This window comes from Puntigrus tetrazona, chromosome 3, assembly GCF_018831695.1.
Source record: "Puntigrus tetrazona isolate hp1 chromosome 3, ASM1883169v1, whole genome shotgun sequence".
Lineage (NCBI taxonomy): Eukaryota > Metazoa > Chordata > Actinopteri > Cypriniformes > Cyprinidae > Puntigrus > Puntigrus tetrazona.
The window spans coordinates 9,225,253-9,242,711 of record NC_056701.1 but is presented as its reverse complement, the minus strand read 5'-3'; the positions used below and the strand labels follow the sequence as shown (position 1 = coordinate 9,242,711).

Here is a 17,459-nt window from a genome sequence, read left to right as displayed (position 1 = left end):
CTTACATGTTTTCTTTCTCAGCTGTTTGCTTTCACTTAAGACCTGCTGTGTTAACAAGGATGCAAAGATACAAGTGTGTGTATTTCACCAATCAAGTTAGCAAAAACAGTGCTCACATCCAAAGAAATGAGTTGTCTTTGCTCTCTCTGCTCACTCAAGTCTCCACTAACAAGGGGATAGGTATGATCACTATGATTTGGAAAATGACCATGAATCTTATGATACACAATACGCATATCATTACACCCCTATAAACAATTATACCAATTTTGAGCAAATGCTTTAGCAAACACTTACTAAACTGCATAGTGTGTAATTTTTTATAGTTTACCAGTGTATTCTGGGATGGAAGCTGGGGATGAAATTGTAGATGCATTTTCCCAGTCCCCATTTTGTGCAGCAAGACGGCCTGGAGACAGCAGTCTGGATGGTGAATGAGAACGACTGTGGGAAGGAATAAATATTTAGAGATGGGGTCACAATTAAGAGCAGGTTTTCAATCAGACAAACCAATACAGCTTAGAATTACCTTGGAGATTTTCTAACAGTTAGCGTTCCACTGTCATTGGCCATGGAGGACAGATTCATTGTTGAATGAGAATAAACTTTATTTAGTCTTGAACCTGAGAGAGAAAAGAATGGACAAATCACATACAGCTTTTAACTGTGATTATCAGTGGAAATAAGATTCCGGATTAACATTATCCTACCCATAAACCCTTTGGCAGGGCTGCGAGAGAGGTCGGAGTCATCTCTGAACACTGTTTTGGGCCTCTGCTTCTTGACGCCTCTTACTGTAGTGGGTTTCTGGCGGAGAACTTTATCTAGATCCTCCATTATTTTTAGCTGATGTCGCCGTTCATACTCCTGGCGAGTGAAGTCTCCACGCCGCTGAGGAGTGCCCTCTGGTGGAGGGGTGCGTGGAGGCGGAGGGGTAGAAGGAGTTTGAGGTCTATCCTCTCCTCCTCGAGGCTCATCCACCGAAGATGACCTACAGTAACATTTACAGACAGCACTAATAAAGCTCACAATGTCCAAAAGGTAACATAGGGATTAACATATTAAGTGGAAGTGCATTAGTTGACATACAAAAAAACCCCCCAAAAAACTAGCAACCACCCACATTTAATGGCCAGGAAATCTCTAAGCACTTGCCAAGGTGTTCCAAGGTGTTAGGATGAAAACGCAAGAAGTGGGTGGTTGTTAGGTAGTAACTGGTTAAAAAAAGACCCCACAACTAAGTCCGATGATGAAATTTGGCTCCCAGTTTCAACAACACCCTTACACTTGCAAAAATAAAAGTACAAAAGCTGTCAGTGGGGCGGTACATTTTCAAAAGGCACACATTTGCATCCATTAGGTATATATGTACTAATATGTACCTTTAAAAGGTACTAAAACAAATCCTTTAGGTAGAGACATGCCCCAGTGGCAGCTTTTGTACCTTTATTTTTGAAAGTGTGTATGAAAAGACTTAAGATACTTGTTTTCAGCATTGTTTTGGCTGAGACCTCTCCTTCAATCAAAGGTTAACTGATAAAAGGTTAAATTACACATTATCTCTCAATATGTCTAACAATTTGTGGTATCATTCATACCATTCATAGCTGCCACTTTTTACAGCATTGTTGGTAATCATTACCTTGCCTCCCTCTCTTTTTCTTGCTCCTGTCTTCGTCTCTTCATCTCCTCCGCTCTCTTTTGTTGTTTCTCAAGTAATGCAGCTCTTCTCCTTTCCATCTCATCCTCAGGTCGAGCTTCATCCTGCTAGAGAGTTTGAGACAGTTAAATAAAGTCTTTTTTAGACTAAATGTTTATCAAGTGATTTTTCACTAACCTTGAAGAAGAATCCAACTCCGCCCCTAGTTTCTGGCTCCGTTTGGTCGCTCATTGAATCGGAGAAGAGATCCTGGCTCTGATCGGCTTCTTCAGCCTCTAACGCTTTGAGAGAGGACAGTGAGATCTCGATAAGGCTGTTGCGCTTGCCATTGAAAGATGCTGCAGGAATGTCACTCTCAAAGGAGCACTCGGAAGGAGCTCCTGAGCTGCTTCCCCCACCCTGGCGCTCCTTTCGAGGCAGAATTTGTGAAGATCCGCTGTCCAGTTCCATACTGAAGATTGTATGGTCCTCACTGGAGCCAGTGTCTGAAAAGTTGTCCTCTGGTCTAGCCAGGGAGGAAGCTGAGCGAGACTCACTCTGACTGGAGGTACCTATGCTAAAAGAGGATGAGTTCTGATCCCTGTATTGCCAAGGGGAAACTCTTCGCAAATGAGGAAGGTTGTCCACACTTTGAGGGGGAGTTATGACTCTTGTGGAAACAGGAGTCTTGAGCTCTGCAGGTCGAGGGTGGTGATGCAGTTTGGGGCTCTTTGGAGGTGCAGACTGTGCCCTACGGTGGGACGCAGGTGATTTGGGTGGAGCGCTGTGACTTGCAATCTTGCGAGATGGGGAAGGAGAAGACGAGGCTGAGGGCAGGTCACGAGTGGACTCCCTTGACAAACGAGAAGGTGCAGTTGTTGAGGGTTTGGAGCTGGGTGGGATGACCCAAGCCTGATTGTTGGGAGCTCCCTTCTTCTTCATCAGCTGGTTCTGCTGCTCCGAGAGGCGCTGCATATCGCTTTGTAGAGAATTGAGAGCAGCACTTAGTTTAGACACGGCATTGTTGTAATCTCCCAGAGGAGCTGTGCCTTTTCCTCCAGGAACTCCTACTCCAGCCTTTTCTCTTTCTACTGTGCTGTCCGGTTGGAAAGGGGGCTTAATATTTCCCTCTTCTTCTACTGAGGGACCCTTCTTCAGCTGTTCCTCCTCTTGCTGCTCCTCACTCTCCAAGCGTGCCAGTTTCTCCTCTAGTGCCAAACGGCTGAGGTCATCTTCTACAGAGGAGGTACCAACCTCTCCTTGACATCCTTCCTCACCATCCCCATCCTCCTGCTCTTTTTTTAATTGCAGGAAGGCACTTTTTCCCAGCCGTTGCCGGTGTTTGGCAAAGATGGCTTCTATTCGCTTCTTCTGAGCCTCAATAGCCTTCCGCTTCTCTTCCAGTCTCGCCCCCAGCTCTGACATTTCAGTGCTGAGAGCTGGACTCTTACTGGGACTCTCCTCTGATTTCTTGGCCCATGTAGTCATCTGTGAGGCCTGTGGTTCATTGGGTCGTACCTGCTCTGGAACAAGTTTCTTCTTTCGCTCAGCAAAATTGGTCATCCTAACACCACTATCTGGTGTCTCTTCACTACGCGGTTGTGTTTTGCGAGGGCCTGAGGCAGGTGTGGCAGGGGTGGAGTGAGTTTTTGGAAGATCTTCTGAGGCATCCGAATCCACACTTCCATCTCTTAACACGGAGTCGTCATCTCTGGATCCCTCTGAGGGATGTCTGGTGCGACTAGACTCTGATGGGACTCCTGAGGATCGATGGTAGAGCATTCCTGAGCGAGACGGGGCTGATGAGCTGAGAGTCACTGGGCTGCCATTAAGTCTAGCAGTTGCTGGATCATCTGGTGAATGCAGGTAGAATCCATCAGGAGCCCCATCCGGGTGAAGGCGAGGCTCCATCTTTTCTTCATTGTGAATGATCTGCAGTGCCTCTTCAATGGTTGGTAGCTCTCCTGTTTCACTATCATCAATGCCGTTCTCTTCAGCCAGCATCGGACGTGTTCGAGTGGCCCAGGAAGCTCTTTGAGGGCCATTAGGCCCAGGAGCCTTACTAAGCAAGTGGCTGAGGTCCTCTGGGGGTGTGTATGGGACATGTGTCATGGACTGGCCAGCAGGGTTAAGATTGTCCGAACTGACTGACCGAGTTATAACAGGGTTCCCCATCACAATGTCCACATCACTGTCCAGTCCAAAAGGAATACTAAAGGACACAGCAGAGGAGAGGGGACGGCTGAAGAGCCATCAAGAAAAAAATTATTAATTACCTAAAAAAGTATTCATAAGAAAAATGCATAAAACACTGAAGTACCTTACCTAAGTGGTTTCTTAGTCCACGTTCGTCCTGCTGCTTCTACATGAGACATTGAGGTAGACTGAGTCAGAGATCCTGATCATAGAGACAACACAAACACACACATGACTGGATGACACATACAACATGCAAACACAGACCATGTGATTTTTCCTTTATGCGAACAAGAATCAACATAGCGTTTACATATATTACAAAAAAAAGGAACAAACAAATAATGGCAAATGATGACTCAGAACAGAGTGACAGCACATTTTCCTCACCTGTTGCTGTGGTCACAGGGGAAGAGATGGGCAGGAAAGGCTTTTTGAAGATAGAGGGAGAACCACTGGCACATAAAAGACAAGTAAATCACAGTAAGCTTCAACCTTGATTTTATAAAGACTAATTTCAGTGATTTTTTTTTAATGAAAAATAGCTTAGGTATAAATATTCTTAGCAGCAACTTTGACTGTTTATGATTTCAAATTATATAGATTGCAAAAATTCAGTTTCACCTATTGCTGGGCCCGCTGTTGCCATTGCTGGTCCTGCCAGACATTTCTAGAAGAAGAAAAAAACAACTTCATATTACACATCCCTTTTTAACTAAAGAAAATAACATACAAATGTACAGGAAAATAAACTGCTCATTCCTCAAGACACACACTTACCAGTCAGCTCAGAGTCCTGCAGGGGCTGAACAAACTCTGGCTTTGAGATCTCAAACCAATACAAGAGCTCTGCCAGAAAGCTCAGTATGTTTGTCTAGAGAGAAAAAAAACAACATATAAAATACAGTAGTGTGTTCCATAGCACTGCATTATGTTTTATAAACAATCCCATTATAATCATGCAAAGTGAATCTGCAATTGTTCTTTTCAGCACTTATTGTTACTAAATGGTGTGAAGACTAATCTTAAGGTGTCTGATTTGCAATGGAAAAAAATAATGCTACATTGTGCATGCCCCATTTTTATTTTGCATATTTTAGCATATTTTCACGTAATAAACAGTACACAATCCGTTCTTGTTTTACTAACTGTACTACACTATACAGACTGCCTCTCCTCTTCGTGTTTTAGTGTATACCTATATACCTTTAATTCTGCTGTGCTGTAGAGCAAATCCTCCAACACTAGAGGGCAGCAGCTCTTCAAGCAGCTGTCACAGAACTCTCGAATCAGCTGTAGGTTGTACAGGCTGTCAGCCACAGACATGGAGTCCTTCATACATACATCTAATAGGACAAAAAAGGGAAATCAATTTCTTGCACATCTACAAAATGACAGAATTAGATTTGCAATGTGACCATACCCTCCAATCTCAGTAGACCAGGACAGTAATAGTGAATAACTGCAGCAATAGCACATCCGTTTGAGAGATCCTTCACTTCATTCACCACAGGAAAATAGGGTTTGAGCTTAGACTGCATCCTGTCCTTCCTGTACCGGATCTGAACAAGGAAAATATTGTGTTGAACTGCAATATTGGATGAAGTGCTATGTCGCTTGTTACTCAATATTGTTATTGTTCATTGACAGGGAATTTTGCGCAACTGCAAAAATCAAGATAAAACATATCCATATCAAAGAAACAAACACCAAATGAAAAATGCATACAAAGACAACCAGACAGCAATAAGCAATGTCAGCAATGTCTGAGAAAAAACAGCCACATAAACAAAAGAATCCATGCAAGCAGCGCATGAAGACAAAATGCAGTAAAGGCGAATGAGACAGAAGCTGAGGAACAGCAAGGACATTGTTAACGGGAAGTGGGACAGCAAACACTCAAGAGACTTAGTCTTCAACAGTTCAGAGCAATGAACAGAGGCAGCTGTGTGAACAGTCAACACCTGATACATCAGCAGAGACCTTTTCCACTTGATACACACAACATGCACTAGGAGACAAGTTCATTAATAACACAGACACACTATGTTCACTTATCTACCATATACTATGGTTTTATTGACATGCCATGTTTATTTATTATTTTTTATAAAGCAAATGTTGGGGGATGTTGAGACAAATGATAATACTCCACCAATCGAAGAAGTGTTCTCAGAAAACTCTACTATACACATGACACTAAACAATACTGTCTTCGACTCCTATTTTAGTTCACCCAGAGGATATATCTAATCTAAGTCATGTCCCTGAAGAAATCCATGTAACTTTTAAACGCAGAAACTACAGTGCCGGAACAAGGACTTGATGTAGAGAAACTACAACTACATCTCTCGAAAACAGCAATATGGATACATATACATGTGCTTTATAAACATACAAAGGCTATCAATAAAAAACTGCACCTTTACTTTTTATTTTCTATAACTATAAACTCAAAATTCTACAGGTATACTGCAAGTCATTGACAAGATTATTATATATACTTATTTTGTCATATAATAAATGCATGAAAGCTCATCTTATGAGATGGACAACTCTAAAATTGAGACGAGATTTATATTGGTTGTTCAAACAGGGTCAAAAGGAATCTATGTAACCTGAACTGCCAGCAGGGGGTGAAAGAGGACAGATTTATATGGGTTTAGGACAGGAAAATGGAGGAAAGAAGGTGGAATGGAAGACAAGAGAAAGACTTACAGGAACAAGTTTCCAGTACCAGCGGGTGGGACACTGTCAGAAAGAAGTGAAGGAATATGAGAGGAGAAAGAGGTAGAAGGGGAAGTGAGGAGGAGGAAGAGTATAGGATAGGTATTTAGACAGCAAAGTAGACCTTGAGGAAAAAGATAGTGCTGCTAAGGCAATGAGTGACTGTTTGTGTAGAGGTGTAGGGGTCAAGTTATCGTACACACGTGCCCTTTGAGCTTTTCGTGAAAGAGACTGTATGTTTGTTTGTAAGCGTTTCTTACCGAAGGTTGAACCGGCTCTGGTTCAGTACTAGGCTGAGATGCGTCATTTTGTGTACCATCTGTTTGTTCCTTCAGTTTTCGATTCAGCTGCACAAAAGAAAAACAAAAAACACCTTATGACAATGACATCAAAGTAAAAATCAAAGCAGACTACACAAGGTTATTTGTTAAAGCACACAACCAGAGCATCTGTTGTAAAGGTGTTCCACAGGGTTTTATTTTAGGATCAGTAGTATTATATATTAGAGGGCAGTTAGTACATGGAAACAGGGAAGTATAAGTTGTAGTTAACCCAAGAACGAAAATCAAGATCTTTATGTTGTTCCAAACTTGTTTGTTTTTGTTTTCTACATAAAGCACATGTGACATGTGAAGAATGTGACTGCAAAAACTACAACAAAGCACTATAAAAGTTAAATAAATGTCCCAATTTTTTCTATTTTTGTTATGTATAGTTCAGTTATAGCTTCAGTTCTTTACAAGACTCACCGTTTTCACCCAGTAAAGCAGGGCTCTGTCCCAGGTTGCATCTGTACCAAGTAACTCCGATCCACCACTCGCCAAGACTGTGCTCACCGTCTCCATGGCACCCACTGCCATTAAGGCATCTATCAACTCCAAGTGGGCACTCTGTACCAATCAGAGGAAAACAAACAGGACTATCTGAGCATAGAGAAAACCCAGCTGTCATTTCGAACACTGACCTAATGCGCCTAATGTAATAACACTGTCTAATTATATTCAGAACAGCCTCAAAAAAGCAAGGCTTTTCTAATGCCACAGGACTTGTAGACATGAGATGTTTGCTTTTCTGCATAAGTGTGTGTGTGACTTTGCAAGAGAGATACATATAAGTAAATGACTCTAAGCAAAGGAAAAATAACGTACCATGATTTACATGCATTGTTCTGCTGCTTAATGCATCCTTGAAGCACTGTGCAATCAAGCAGCAACACATGAATCAATATTCAATACTGACTTCCTGCTGTTTCTTTTCTCTTTTCAAGTGTTGCAGCAGTATTGTTCCCCTCCCTCCTCTTCTCTCCCTCTCTCAATGATATATTGCAGTATGACTCATGTGTGACAGACTCCAGGATGCAGGGCAGTGCTGCAGAACTGCTCAATGGGGACTGCAATTCCAAACCCCTAGCATTCCACATTTGTGTTGCACATGTATATGTGTATGTGGGGGGTTTCCGAGCACACGGGATACCCAATAAGATTGTACAAAGAATACAAAGAGTAACAAACTGTTGCTAAAAGTCAACTGTAATCATGTCAAAATGTAAAATTACTCTAAACTAGCATACACTGTGAATTCATGCACATGCTTAATGAAGGCAACCTGCATGTGTGCATCTTGGTCAAAATGGCCATTTGGTAAGAGGAGGTTACATTAACACACATTAAAGAACTTTGCTCATTTGCATATCTGTTTTCCCCGGTGGTAGCTAATTTGCATCAAGAATTGTGTCACTGTTATAGGTATCAACTACTGATGTTTTCACCACTTCTCACAAACACATCTTTCTTATCCAATATAACATCATCCTCATCATCATCCCAGATCCTGTAACATAAACAATATCCTACAGAGGACACAGATGATGAGGATTGTTCTTCATCCTCTCAGTCCATTACAGTGAGGCCGCTCACGCCCAAACCCATTAAAAACAACCCAACCACATTATCAGCTGAGTCATGGAGAGCACCTTAGCTGCGATAAGAGGGTTAAGCCATTAACTACTTTTTGCACTTCAACCAGGGGACATTTACTACCTGCAGCCCAAACCACAGAGAGTGTCTTGTCAATAGCAACTTACATTTAATGTTCAGATTAACAGAATGAAAATAATTTGGCTGATTTTGTGCAAAATAACTATACTCCAAAAGTATAAATCATTTACACTGAATTTAATTAAAATACAGTAGTTTTTTTGGAATAATAAATCGTAACATAACATAGGTTAATTTTTATATCCGAAAGGCTACAAAAAAAACAAAAACAAATTGTAATCTTGATTTTAGATAAAAATATAACCCAAACTGCGTGACACTCACTCACACAATAACACAATGAACAAGGTCACTATAGTGGTTCTTGAGGGGACGTCTGACATGATATGAGGGTAAACACTTCTTCCATAGTCAAAATCAGCCAGGGGGTTGAGTTTTCACAGTAAATAAAGGACATTTTTCAAGGACAAAACTAACAGATTTCCTTTTGGTTTATGACTAAGACAAACACGGCCAAAGACAATCATTCACTATCAGCTGGAGCAATGCCAGACATTTTCAGAGGGGTTCTTTTCATGTTTTCTAAGACAAAAACAAAAGACTTGGACAAAAATCAATAGAACACACGGTGCCTTCCACATTGTTTCCAGTCACGTTATTCATAGCTGTTTTGTGAACATGAATGTCCTCACCTGACTGTCTTCACTGCCTTTCACATAGGCCACACTCAGCCTGCTATAATCATTAACTTTCAAACAGTTAAACGGGTCAGAGGGACAAATTCTCTTACGCGGCCCGCCTCTCTACCACACACACAGCTAATACTAATCTGTCCCAATCAGCGTCTGCCTCCTCACACGCAATACATGCAGCTTTCCTTCTCTGCAAGCAGGGAGTAATGCGTTTATCCTGTTCAGTACAGTGACACACTTGAACAGCGGCGTCTTTCCGAGCGTGAACTGAAGTGCTGACCTCTGCAGAGAGCCGAGGGAGGAGCAGCTCTGTCAGAAAGCATTTATACCTCAGATTCCAGTGACGGGCTCAGCCAGGGGCCCGTGTTCCCGAGGATAAGCCACAATGGGAGGGTTTCAGCCGATCTCTGTGCCACTTTAAGAACAGATGTTCTAGTGCAAAACGAAATGGGATGATAATGGAAATGTTGCATTTAGTGGCAATAAAAATGTCAGAGATCATTTTTAAAGGGATAAATTAGCAACAGTGTGGTCGGGTATCAAACAGCATAAAACAAATGCCCATGAGCTTTTCTTAATATGTAAGCAATAAGGAGAGTACAGAATGAGAAAAAAAGGAGCAACAATTAAGTCTAGGCCTAGTCTACAATTAAAAAATATAAATGATTAAAAATTATATATATATATATATATATTGTGACGAGTCGGCTGCCCCTCCTCTTTATTGTCACCATCACCGTCCTTTATTCGCCGCCTTCACCAGGCTCCCGGCGGGGAGTGGGTGTGTTCGAGAGGAGGGGCGTGGTATTGGCCAGGTCTGGCGGCGTGTGACGAGGCACACCTGAAGGGATTTAGCCTTGTCACCGCCGCCCGTTAAATGCCCTGCGCGCGCTCTCCTCGGGAGACCGGTCTCTTCCCCGTGCATGCACGCTGGTGTCCTCGTGGGTCCAGGAAGGGTGCGCGATGGACCTCACCCGCGCCGTCCGTGAACACAGAGCTCATCCCACTCTGCCGCCCGAGCAACGCGGCGGAGACGCCGCGGAAGAAGCCGCCGCCCCTCGCGCCCCGGACCAGAAAAAGGGGCGTGTCGACCGCCGGACTCCGCCCTTACCTGGACCCTTCCCCTGGAACACGGCCTCAACCTTCACTTTCCCGCACACGACGAGGACACCAGATCCCCTTTTATTTGGACACTTTCCCTGGACACTTTATTTTGTATTTATTGTTTAATAAAAAGCTCTCCGAGGCCTGACGCCACGCCCACTGTGTCTGTCGTTGGCTCCTCCCGTCACAGTGGTGGAGAATGCGGGCAAGGCGGAGCTTAGACGGCACAGTTGGGCAACATCTGATGACGTCATCCCCTCTCGCTGGTACCCATGCCGGGATAGCCACCAGGAAGGGTAAGTGGCGCTTGCGTTTACTGTCATTTACCCGGTGGCTGGTTGAGCATTCCGACTAATTCCCGGTTTCTCTGTCCCGGTGCGAGAGGGAGTTGCCCGAGAGGAATCCCTGCCCGCCCACTCCGACCGCTGGAGCCTGGTTGAGGAAGGTAGCATCCTGCGTGGCGGCGACCGCCTGACGGGGTTGACGCTTAATGTGACATCGGCTGCCCCTCTCTTTATTGTCACCATCATCCTTTATTCGCCGCCTTCACCAGGCTCCCGGCGGGAGTGGGTGTGTTCGAGAGGAGGGGCGTGGTATTGGCCAGGTCTGGCGGCGTGTGACGAGGCACACCTGAAGGGATTTAGCCTATAAATGCCCTGCGCGCGCCTCTCCTCGGAGACCGGTATATGGGTCCAGGAAGGGTGCGCGATGGACCTCACCCCCGCCCGTCCGTGAACACAGAGCTCATCCCACTCTGCCGCCCGGATATATATATATATCAACCTTACTTTCCCAGCGGCACGAGGACACCAGATCCCCCTTTTATTTATATACTATTTTGTATATTATTATTTTGTTAATAAAGAAAAGCCTCCTCCGAGGCCTGACGCTACGCCCCACTGTGTCTGTCGTTGGCTCTCCCGTATATATATATATATATATATATATATATATAATTTTAATCATTTATATTTTTTTTTTTAGACTCACACTATATATATTTTTGACATTTGAAAATGCTAGTTAATATTATTGGAATGGAATAAAACTTACATAGGGTATAACAACTTTTAGATTATTTAATCAAATATTTAATAATGTAGCTTTAAATATTTTTATAATCTTATTTTGTTTTTTAAAATTGATTAATCGTGAGCCTCACTGATCTAAGCTTATGGTCAGTTTTTGAATAAACATCGCAAAGATCATCCACAAATATTGTTTTTGTATTATAATGGCAGATTTATATATTTTTGACCAATAACACAAAATTGGGTAAGGCATTTTCAGCACGGCTTGAAATTAAGTCCTTTTGCATTAATAACATTTCAGCACAATCATCTTAGATACTTTTAATATTGTTACAAAATATTTCTATCTATCAGCATAGAGTGATTTCTGAAGGATTATGTAACAAATGACTGAAGTAATGATGCTGAAAATTTAGTTTTGACATCACTGGAATAAGTTACACCATGATTCAGTCAAATAAAAACTTTTTAAAAATTGTTTCTAAATTTCACAGCTTCACTGTTTTTGCATCAAGTAAATATAAGACACTTTTTCAAAAACAGAAATCTCACTGACCCCAAAAATTTTAAATGGAAACATATATTTATTTTGGATAAACTGTTCATGCTTACAGCTGAAAATAACACTGCACTATAGCCCCATTTAACAAAAACAAATCAACACATTTCTGTTAAAAAACGATTTTGTGTCTAATCGGCAAGAAACTACTGCAGAGGTCACAGGCTCTGCTCTGTTATGCAGTATAGTAATTATACAGAGAGCAGGGGAAAGCAGTTCATGACAAAAGAGAAGAATGAAAGCGAGAGGAGACGGGAGGGGGGGCTTGGATTTCCCGTCCTGACACTCCAGGACTCGCTAAGCCGAATCACAAGTTTCCTAATGAGAGGGGAGCGAGACCAACACTGGAACACAGAGAACAACCGGCCTGCCAAATCACCATAACAACCAATATGACCCACAATGCACCTCACCACAGCTTCGAGCGCACAGATGAAGCTGGAAATCCTGAGGTAACGTTCGTCCTAATGACACTCTTGCCGTCACCACAAACCCAGGCAGTCCTGTGACAACCGCCGAAATACTCCACTGGCAGGACAAAGGCAAAACAAAGTTCACTGTGGTTATTATAACTGTGTGAGGGAAAACAGATGCTTGTTTCTAACCCCCAGCCATCAGTGTGCCACAGACAGGAGGAGAAGAAGGCCAGGGGTGCAGCAGGGGGTGATTTACAGGAAACCCTGCAGCCCGGGACCTTACGAACTCATCCTCCAAGCATACACGCACTGCATACTGCAGACATGTCTAATATGAAAATTAGTTGTGTTTGTTATTAATAAAACCAAGCAGCAGAGCACAAAGCGGTGCTTAAATACCCAGGACCGCAGCTCTTTGAGTCGCGCAGCTGTACAGGAACTTCAGGAAGTAGACAGCAATAATCTGATTTCCAAATTCCCCAGTTCAGTTCTGGTTACACAAACTCCAGCCATTTATTACAATTTCCTCCAATATCTTAAACAAATAAAACAACAGCGACCCTTTCATGAAATTACGTGTATGCAGCTCACAGGAAGCCGCTGACAGCACTGCACAATTAATAACACTACACAAAAATACATACAGATTAGAAATCAAATGAATCAGTTATATAAATATTAAGGTGAAAATAATTTAATTTATGTATCATTAAATATAAGATTAAAAATAAAATGAAATGATAAAATACCCCTCTCAGATAATTTGGTATTGGGTACAGATAATATTTGTTTACAATATTCATATTTATGATAATGCTGGGTATTGTAGATGGATGCACAGATTATAAATCAATGCACCTTTAAGCATTTCGAGAGGCACCTTGCTTCCTTTTTCACTAAAATAAAATGATATACACATCTCAGATCATCTGAACAGAACTGAAATGTGGCATGTCTGGTTGTTAATATTCAGCTGGATGATGACGCCGAGTCTGGATCACAGATTATCACTAATCTTCACAGATCTTTATCCTCTGTGGGGGCTGGGCTCTGCTCCGCATCCGAGCGGAAAATGTCAAACCTGCAGAGATGTGAACAGCTAGCCAGGAAGGTCACAGATGTTCCAGAAGGAATTGTGTCTTCCCTGCTCCACACGAAGTGGAAGACAAAAAGTGCTTTGCATCATGAAGTCGAATGGTATTTGTATAGTGCTTAACAAAACACAGGCTGTTTCAAAGAGAAGTAAACAGCAAAATAAGTTTTGCATGTTTCATCGGTTTTGATCAATTACAGCTGTAGAGCCGCTCTACAGAAAACCAAATTGTCATCATCCAGCTCAATTTAGCTCACTGTTGATTAAATGTATTTTTAAAACAGTGTCAATGTTGCAAAGCTCATCAATTATGAAATAATCAGATGGTAACACCGTGGGGTGATGGATTATGGTATAATCTATGCACATCCAAAAAATAATTTATTACATCTAGTGCAAGTACATTAAGTTTTAGTTTCTGTGCAGGAAGTATGCCAAATTTTGATGCATATTCATTGCTAAAACAGACTACGGCTCCAAAGCTGTTTACTGGCCTTGTTTCAGACTGCTGCATCTCCATCCTAATTCTACATCATGACCCACTTTCATCACGCCGCTACAGCAGCCAGTCAAGTCAGTCAGCCAGCCAGCCGCCCCCACAGCCAGTCCTGGGAAGCGCACCACGAGCAGCCAGACAGCGGCAGATGAGCCCAAAGCTCACCGAGCACATCATGACACCAGCAGCCCAGAGTCCCAGACAGAGACCGAACCTTCACCTGCCACAGGGACCGCACGCTCTCACGTATCCTCAGAGGAGTCGGCGATCAGAAAGGCTTCTGTCGGAAAACTGATGCTAGAACAAATACACCGAATTTAAATTGGGTATAACGGGGGCGAGAAAAGGAAAGAAATGGGTCACTGCAGAGAATGGTTAAAAAAATTAAAAATAAAGCTTGTAGGGCTGTTATCAGGGTCTACAATTATTCAAAGAAATTTGTCAAAGGGTATAGCTAAGCTCTTTGCAAGGTCATTGATAACTACTGTTATTATAATTAATTCACCTGTGAGCTCGGTGAGAAATAGAAATGTGACATCTTTAACCAAAAAAAAAAAAAAAAAAGTAGTTTTACAGTTTAGTTTAATAGTTTTACATTTTGAATACATTTTTATTTATATGTCTTCTATTTTTATAATATAATACTTTAGATTTTACCATTGGTTTTTATATTATTTAATTATTTAATTCTAGTTTAAAAAGTAGTTTTAATAAGTTAGTTTATAATTTAGTTATATTAGTTTTTATAATATAATATATAAATGAATACTATTATTATATTGTAATTTCAGTTATCTTTTATCTTTTCATATAATAAAAATGTTTTTAATTGAATTTTAATTCTGGTTAAAGTCACTAAATAAAACTAATAATCAAGAGTCAAAACATTTTATTATGTGTTCAGTACTGTAAATATTTGCTAAAACATTTTTAGCATCTAATATGTTAGTTAACATGTAGTTTTAGATCTTGACAAAGGAAAAACTTTTCTACCAAGTAGGTAATTAGACAACCATATTAAACCACCTGATTAATCAATCTGACCTATCACTAATCATGATAACACTGACATCTATCTATCGCCTAGCATGTTAAGAGGAACTCTACAGTTAATGTAAAAAGCTCTAGGCCCAAGGAGAAATCAAACACTCCATTAGTGTCCATTAAAGCCCTTCCTGCTGTGAGAAGGACCCTCTCTGACCGGGAGGAAAGTGCTACATCAGTACAGGGTCTGCTGTCTTTTGTCTAGTTATTGTTTTAAGGCCTGATCCCTCGACCCTACCACTATTTGTCAGCCCCTGCATTGTGTCACTCCGCCCACCCCAGCGAGCCTGGGCTTAGCATGCGGTTTTTCAATAACTGCCCTGTCCCTTACAGCTGGATCTACTCAGGGGATTGCAGGAGAGGGGGAGCTGCTTTATATGCTGTAATCCCTGCAATCCAAGCATAAACAGGAGCCGCCCCTCCCCAAAAGCCCTTTACCTCCAGAAAACATCCCCCAGTGCTGCAGCGAAATCATGTGTGTCCTAATCTAAAGAAGTTCAGCTGATTCTGACTTTTGGCAGGCCAAATCAGCTTTGATACCCCCTTGATCTGAGCTGCTGGACTACAGTGAGACATCCAAGCTCATTAAACCACAGATCCATCGCTTGTGACCTTACTGAGGTCCCTGCCCAGGCACTATTTTTTGCCATCATGGGAAGTTCCTGATACTAATCACAAATTCTAGATATGGCCTAAGACGACTACAGGCATACCAACCAAGGGAAGAAAGTGATGAAATATAGTAGAGCAAGTCCTGGCTCCAAACTAACAAAGGCAATCTGCAACTGCTCAAATCTTCAGCTGGACCATCCTGAAATATGAGGCTTTTTAATGAAATTTGAGCATAAGACACAATATACATGTGACATTTCATAACAAATCTTGTTACCCAGATGAGTTTGGCAATATGTTTTTGAGGTTATTAGGATTTTCCCAATAATTAAGGTTGGACTACATGTAGTGTTTAGAGCATAGATATATATGCATAGATGCCTCATTGCCTCGTGCCTCATGTTACTATATAGTGATCAATAATATTGAAATGATGCCACAATCCTGCACAGAACGTTTAAAAGGCTCTGTACGACGCCAAGCATGGTGAATGACGTCAAACTCATCGTTCCAACATGGCAGCCACACTTACGCACCTGAAGCGGCCGCCCAATTGGGTGTCTATACAGGTCTATGGTTTAAAGTTTAAAGGGGTCATACGATGTGATTTCAAGTTTTCCCGTGACACCATTGTCTTCTGCAGAGCCGCTTACAACTGATCTGAACTTGTTTTTTTAAATTGATGAGCTTTGTTTGTCACTGAACTGAATCAACATTGAACTAAACTGAGCTGAATAATGACTCCATTGTCTTCTGCGCTTTTTGTTTTCCGTTTCTGATTAAATTGAATTTGTTATAGTTCATGAACTTTACAACAAACACAGTTTTTTCCCCTTGTTTGTTTACGTGAAGCTGCGATGAAATCTAAATCTGTATTGTATAATGCACTATACAAATAAATGTGCCTCGACTTGAACATGGTCTCTTTATCTTAGCTAACTAACATCAGGATCAACCTTGATAAAAAAGTTGAGTCTCTGGTGTGGTTCACACAAGGAGGGATATTAACGCAGTACACAGGCTTTCAATTCAGCACAAGACAAGAAATCAGCTGAGTTTTAAGATACAAAAGCCATTGTATCAACTCCAAACTCAGCTCTGTACATAATTCAGACCGGAATGTGCTGACAGCGCTCATACGACTTACCATTTTGATGGGCTTCTGCCGGAGCTCGGCCTCTGTCACGGGGGCATTCTGGTCTTTGGGGGCCAAGCCTTTCCTGCCCAGGACCTGTAGGAGTGCTGGGATGTCTTTGGGGGGCCCCTCGGCCCCCGGGCTTCCGCCGAGCAGAAGGCCATAAGTGCGACAGTAGAGCTCAGGAGACAGCAGCAGGCGAGTGACAGGAGGTTTCAGGTGTTCTTGCTCATACTGATCACAGTAGAACGGGTCTCGCAGCTCCACCGGAACATTCTCTGCAGGAGAGAGAGAGAGAGAGACAGGATGTGTTCAGAGAGAAATACTCACATGCTACTGTACTACTGTACAGTACGCAGTGCACAGCATATAGTGTGTATTTTTTGTATATAGTACACTAAACAACTTCTTTAAACATGCTAAACAATCATAAAAGTGCTGATTGGTCAGTTCAGCGTTCACACAAGCTAAAATACTCTAGGATTGTAAGAGTTATCACACAAAGAGCATGTTCACAGATCACTGTGCTGCACCTCTAGTGTGCATGTTAAACACTAGAACTACTAGCGAAGAATGGCATTCAAATTAATATCGCTTAATAAAATTAGGTTACTTAAAACAATTAAAACTAATAATGACCATTATGCACCATGAAGCAATTGCTAAGAGCTTTAAAAGAAAGTTGAGCCCTTAATTTTTATTATTACAGTAACCCCTT

General features: G+C 41.9%; 1 protein-coding gene across 6 annotated transcripts in view; it reads right to left on the bottom strand.

Moving 5' to 3' along the window:
* camsap3 (calmodulin regulated spectrin-associated protein family, member 3) overlaps positions 1–17,459 on the bottom strand; it is a 31,414-nt gene that overhangs the window by 2,946 nt on the left and 11,009 nt on the right. The window contains exons 2-16 of one of the 6 annotated variants that reach the window (XM_043235689.1): positions 16,754–17,019; positions 7,312–7,452; positions 6,823–6,909; positions 6,554–6,586; positions 5,259–5,397; positions 5,042–5,181; positions 4,616–4,709; positions 4,460–4,505; positions 4,226–4,290; positions 3,965–4,037; positions 1,838–3,881; positions 1,643–1,767; positions 711–991; positions 530–623; positions 332–444 (exon numbers count right to left, since the gene is read on the bottom strand). In XM_043235689.1, coding sequence (XP_043091624.1) covers positions 332–444; positions 530–623; positions 711–991; positions 1,643–1,767; positions 1,838–3,881; positions 3,965–4,037; positions 4,226–4,290; positions 4,460–4,505; positions 4,616–4,709; positions 5,042–5,181; positions 5,259–5,397; positions 6,554–6,586; positions 6,823–6,909; positions 7,312–7,452; positions 16,754–17,019 — 3,741 coding nt within the window. The remainder of the gene's footprint in view (positions 1–331; positions 445–529; positions 624–710; positions 992–1,642; positions 1,768–1,837; positions 3,882–3,964; positions 4,038–4,225; positions 4,291–4,459; positions 4,506–4,615; positions 4,710–5,041; positions 5,182–5,258; positions 5,398–6,553; positions 6,587–6,822; positions 6,910–7,311; positions 7,453–16,753; positions 17,020–17,459) is intronic. The other 5 variants (XM_043235690.1, XM_043235692.1, XM_043235694.1 and 2 more) reach the window with 5 other exon arrangements.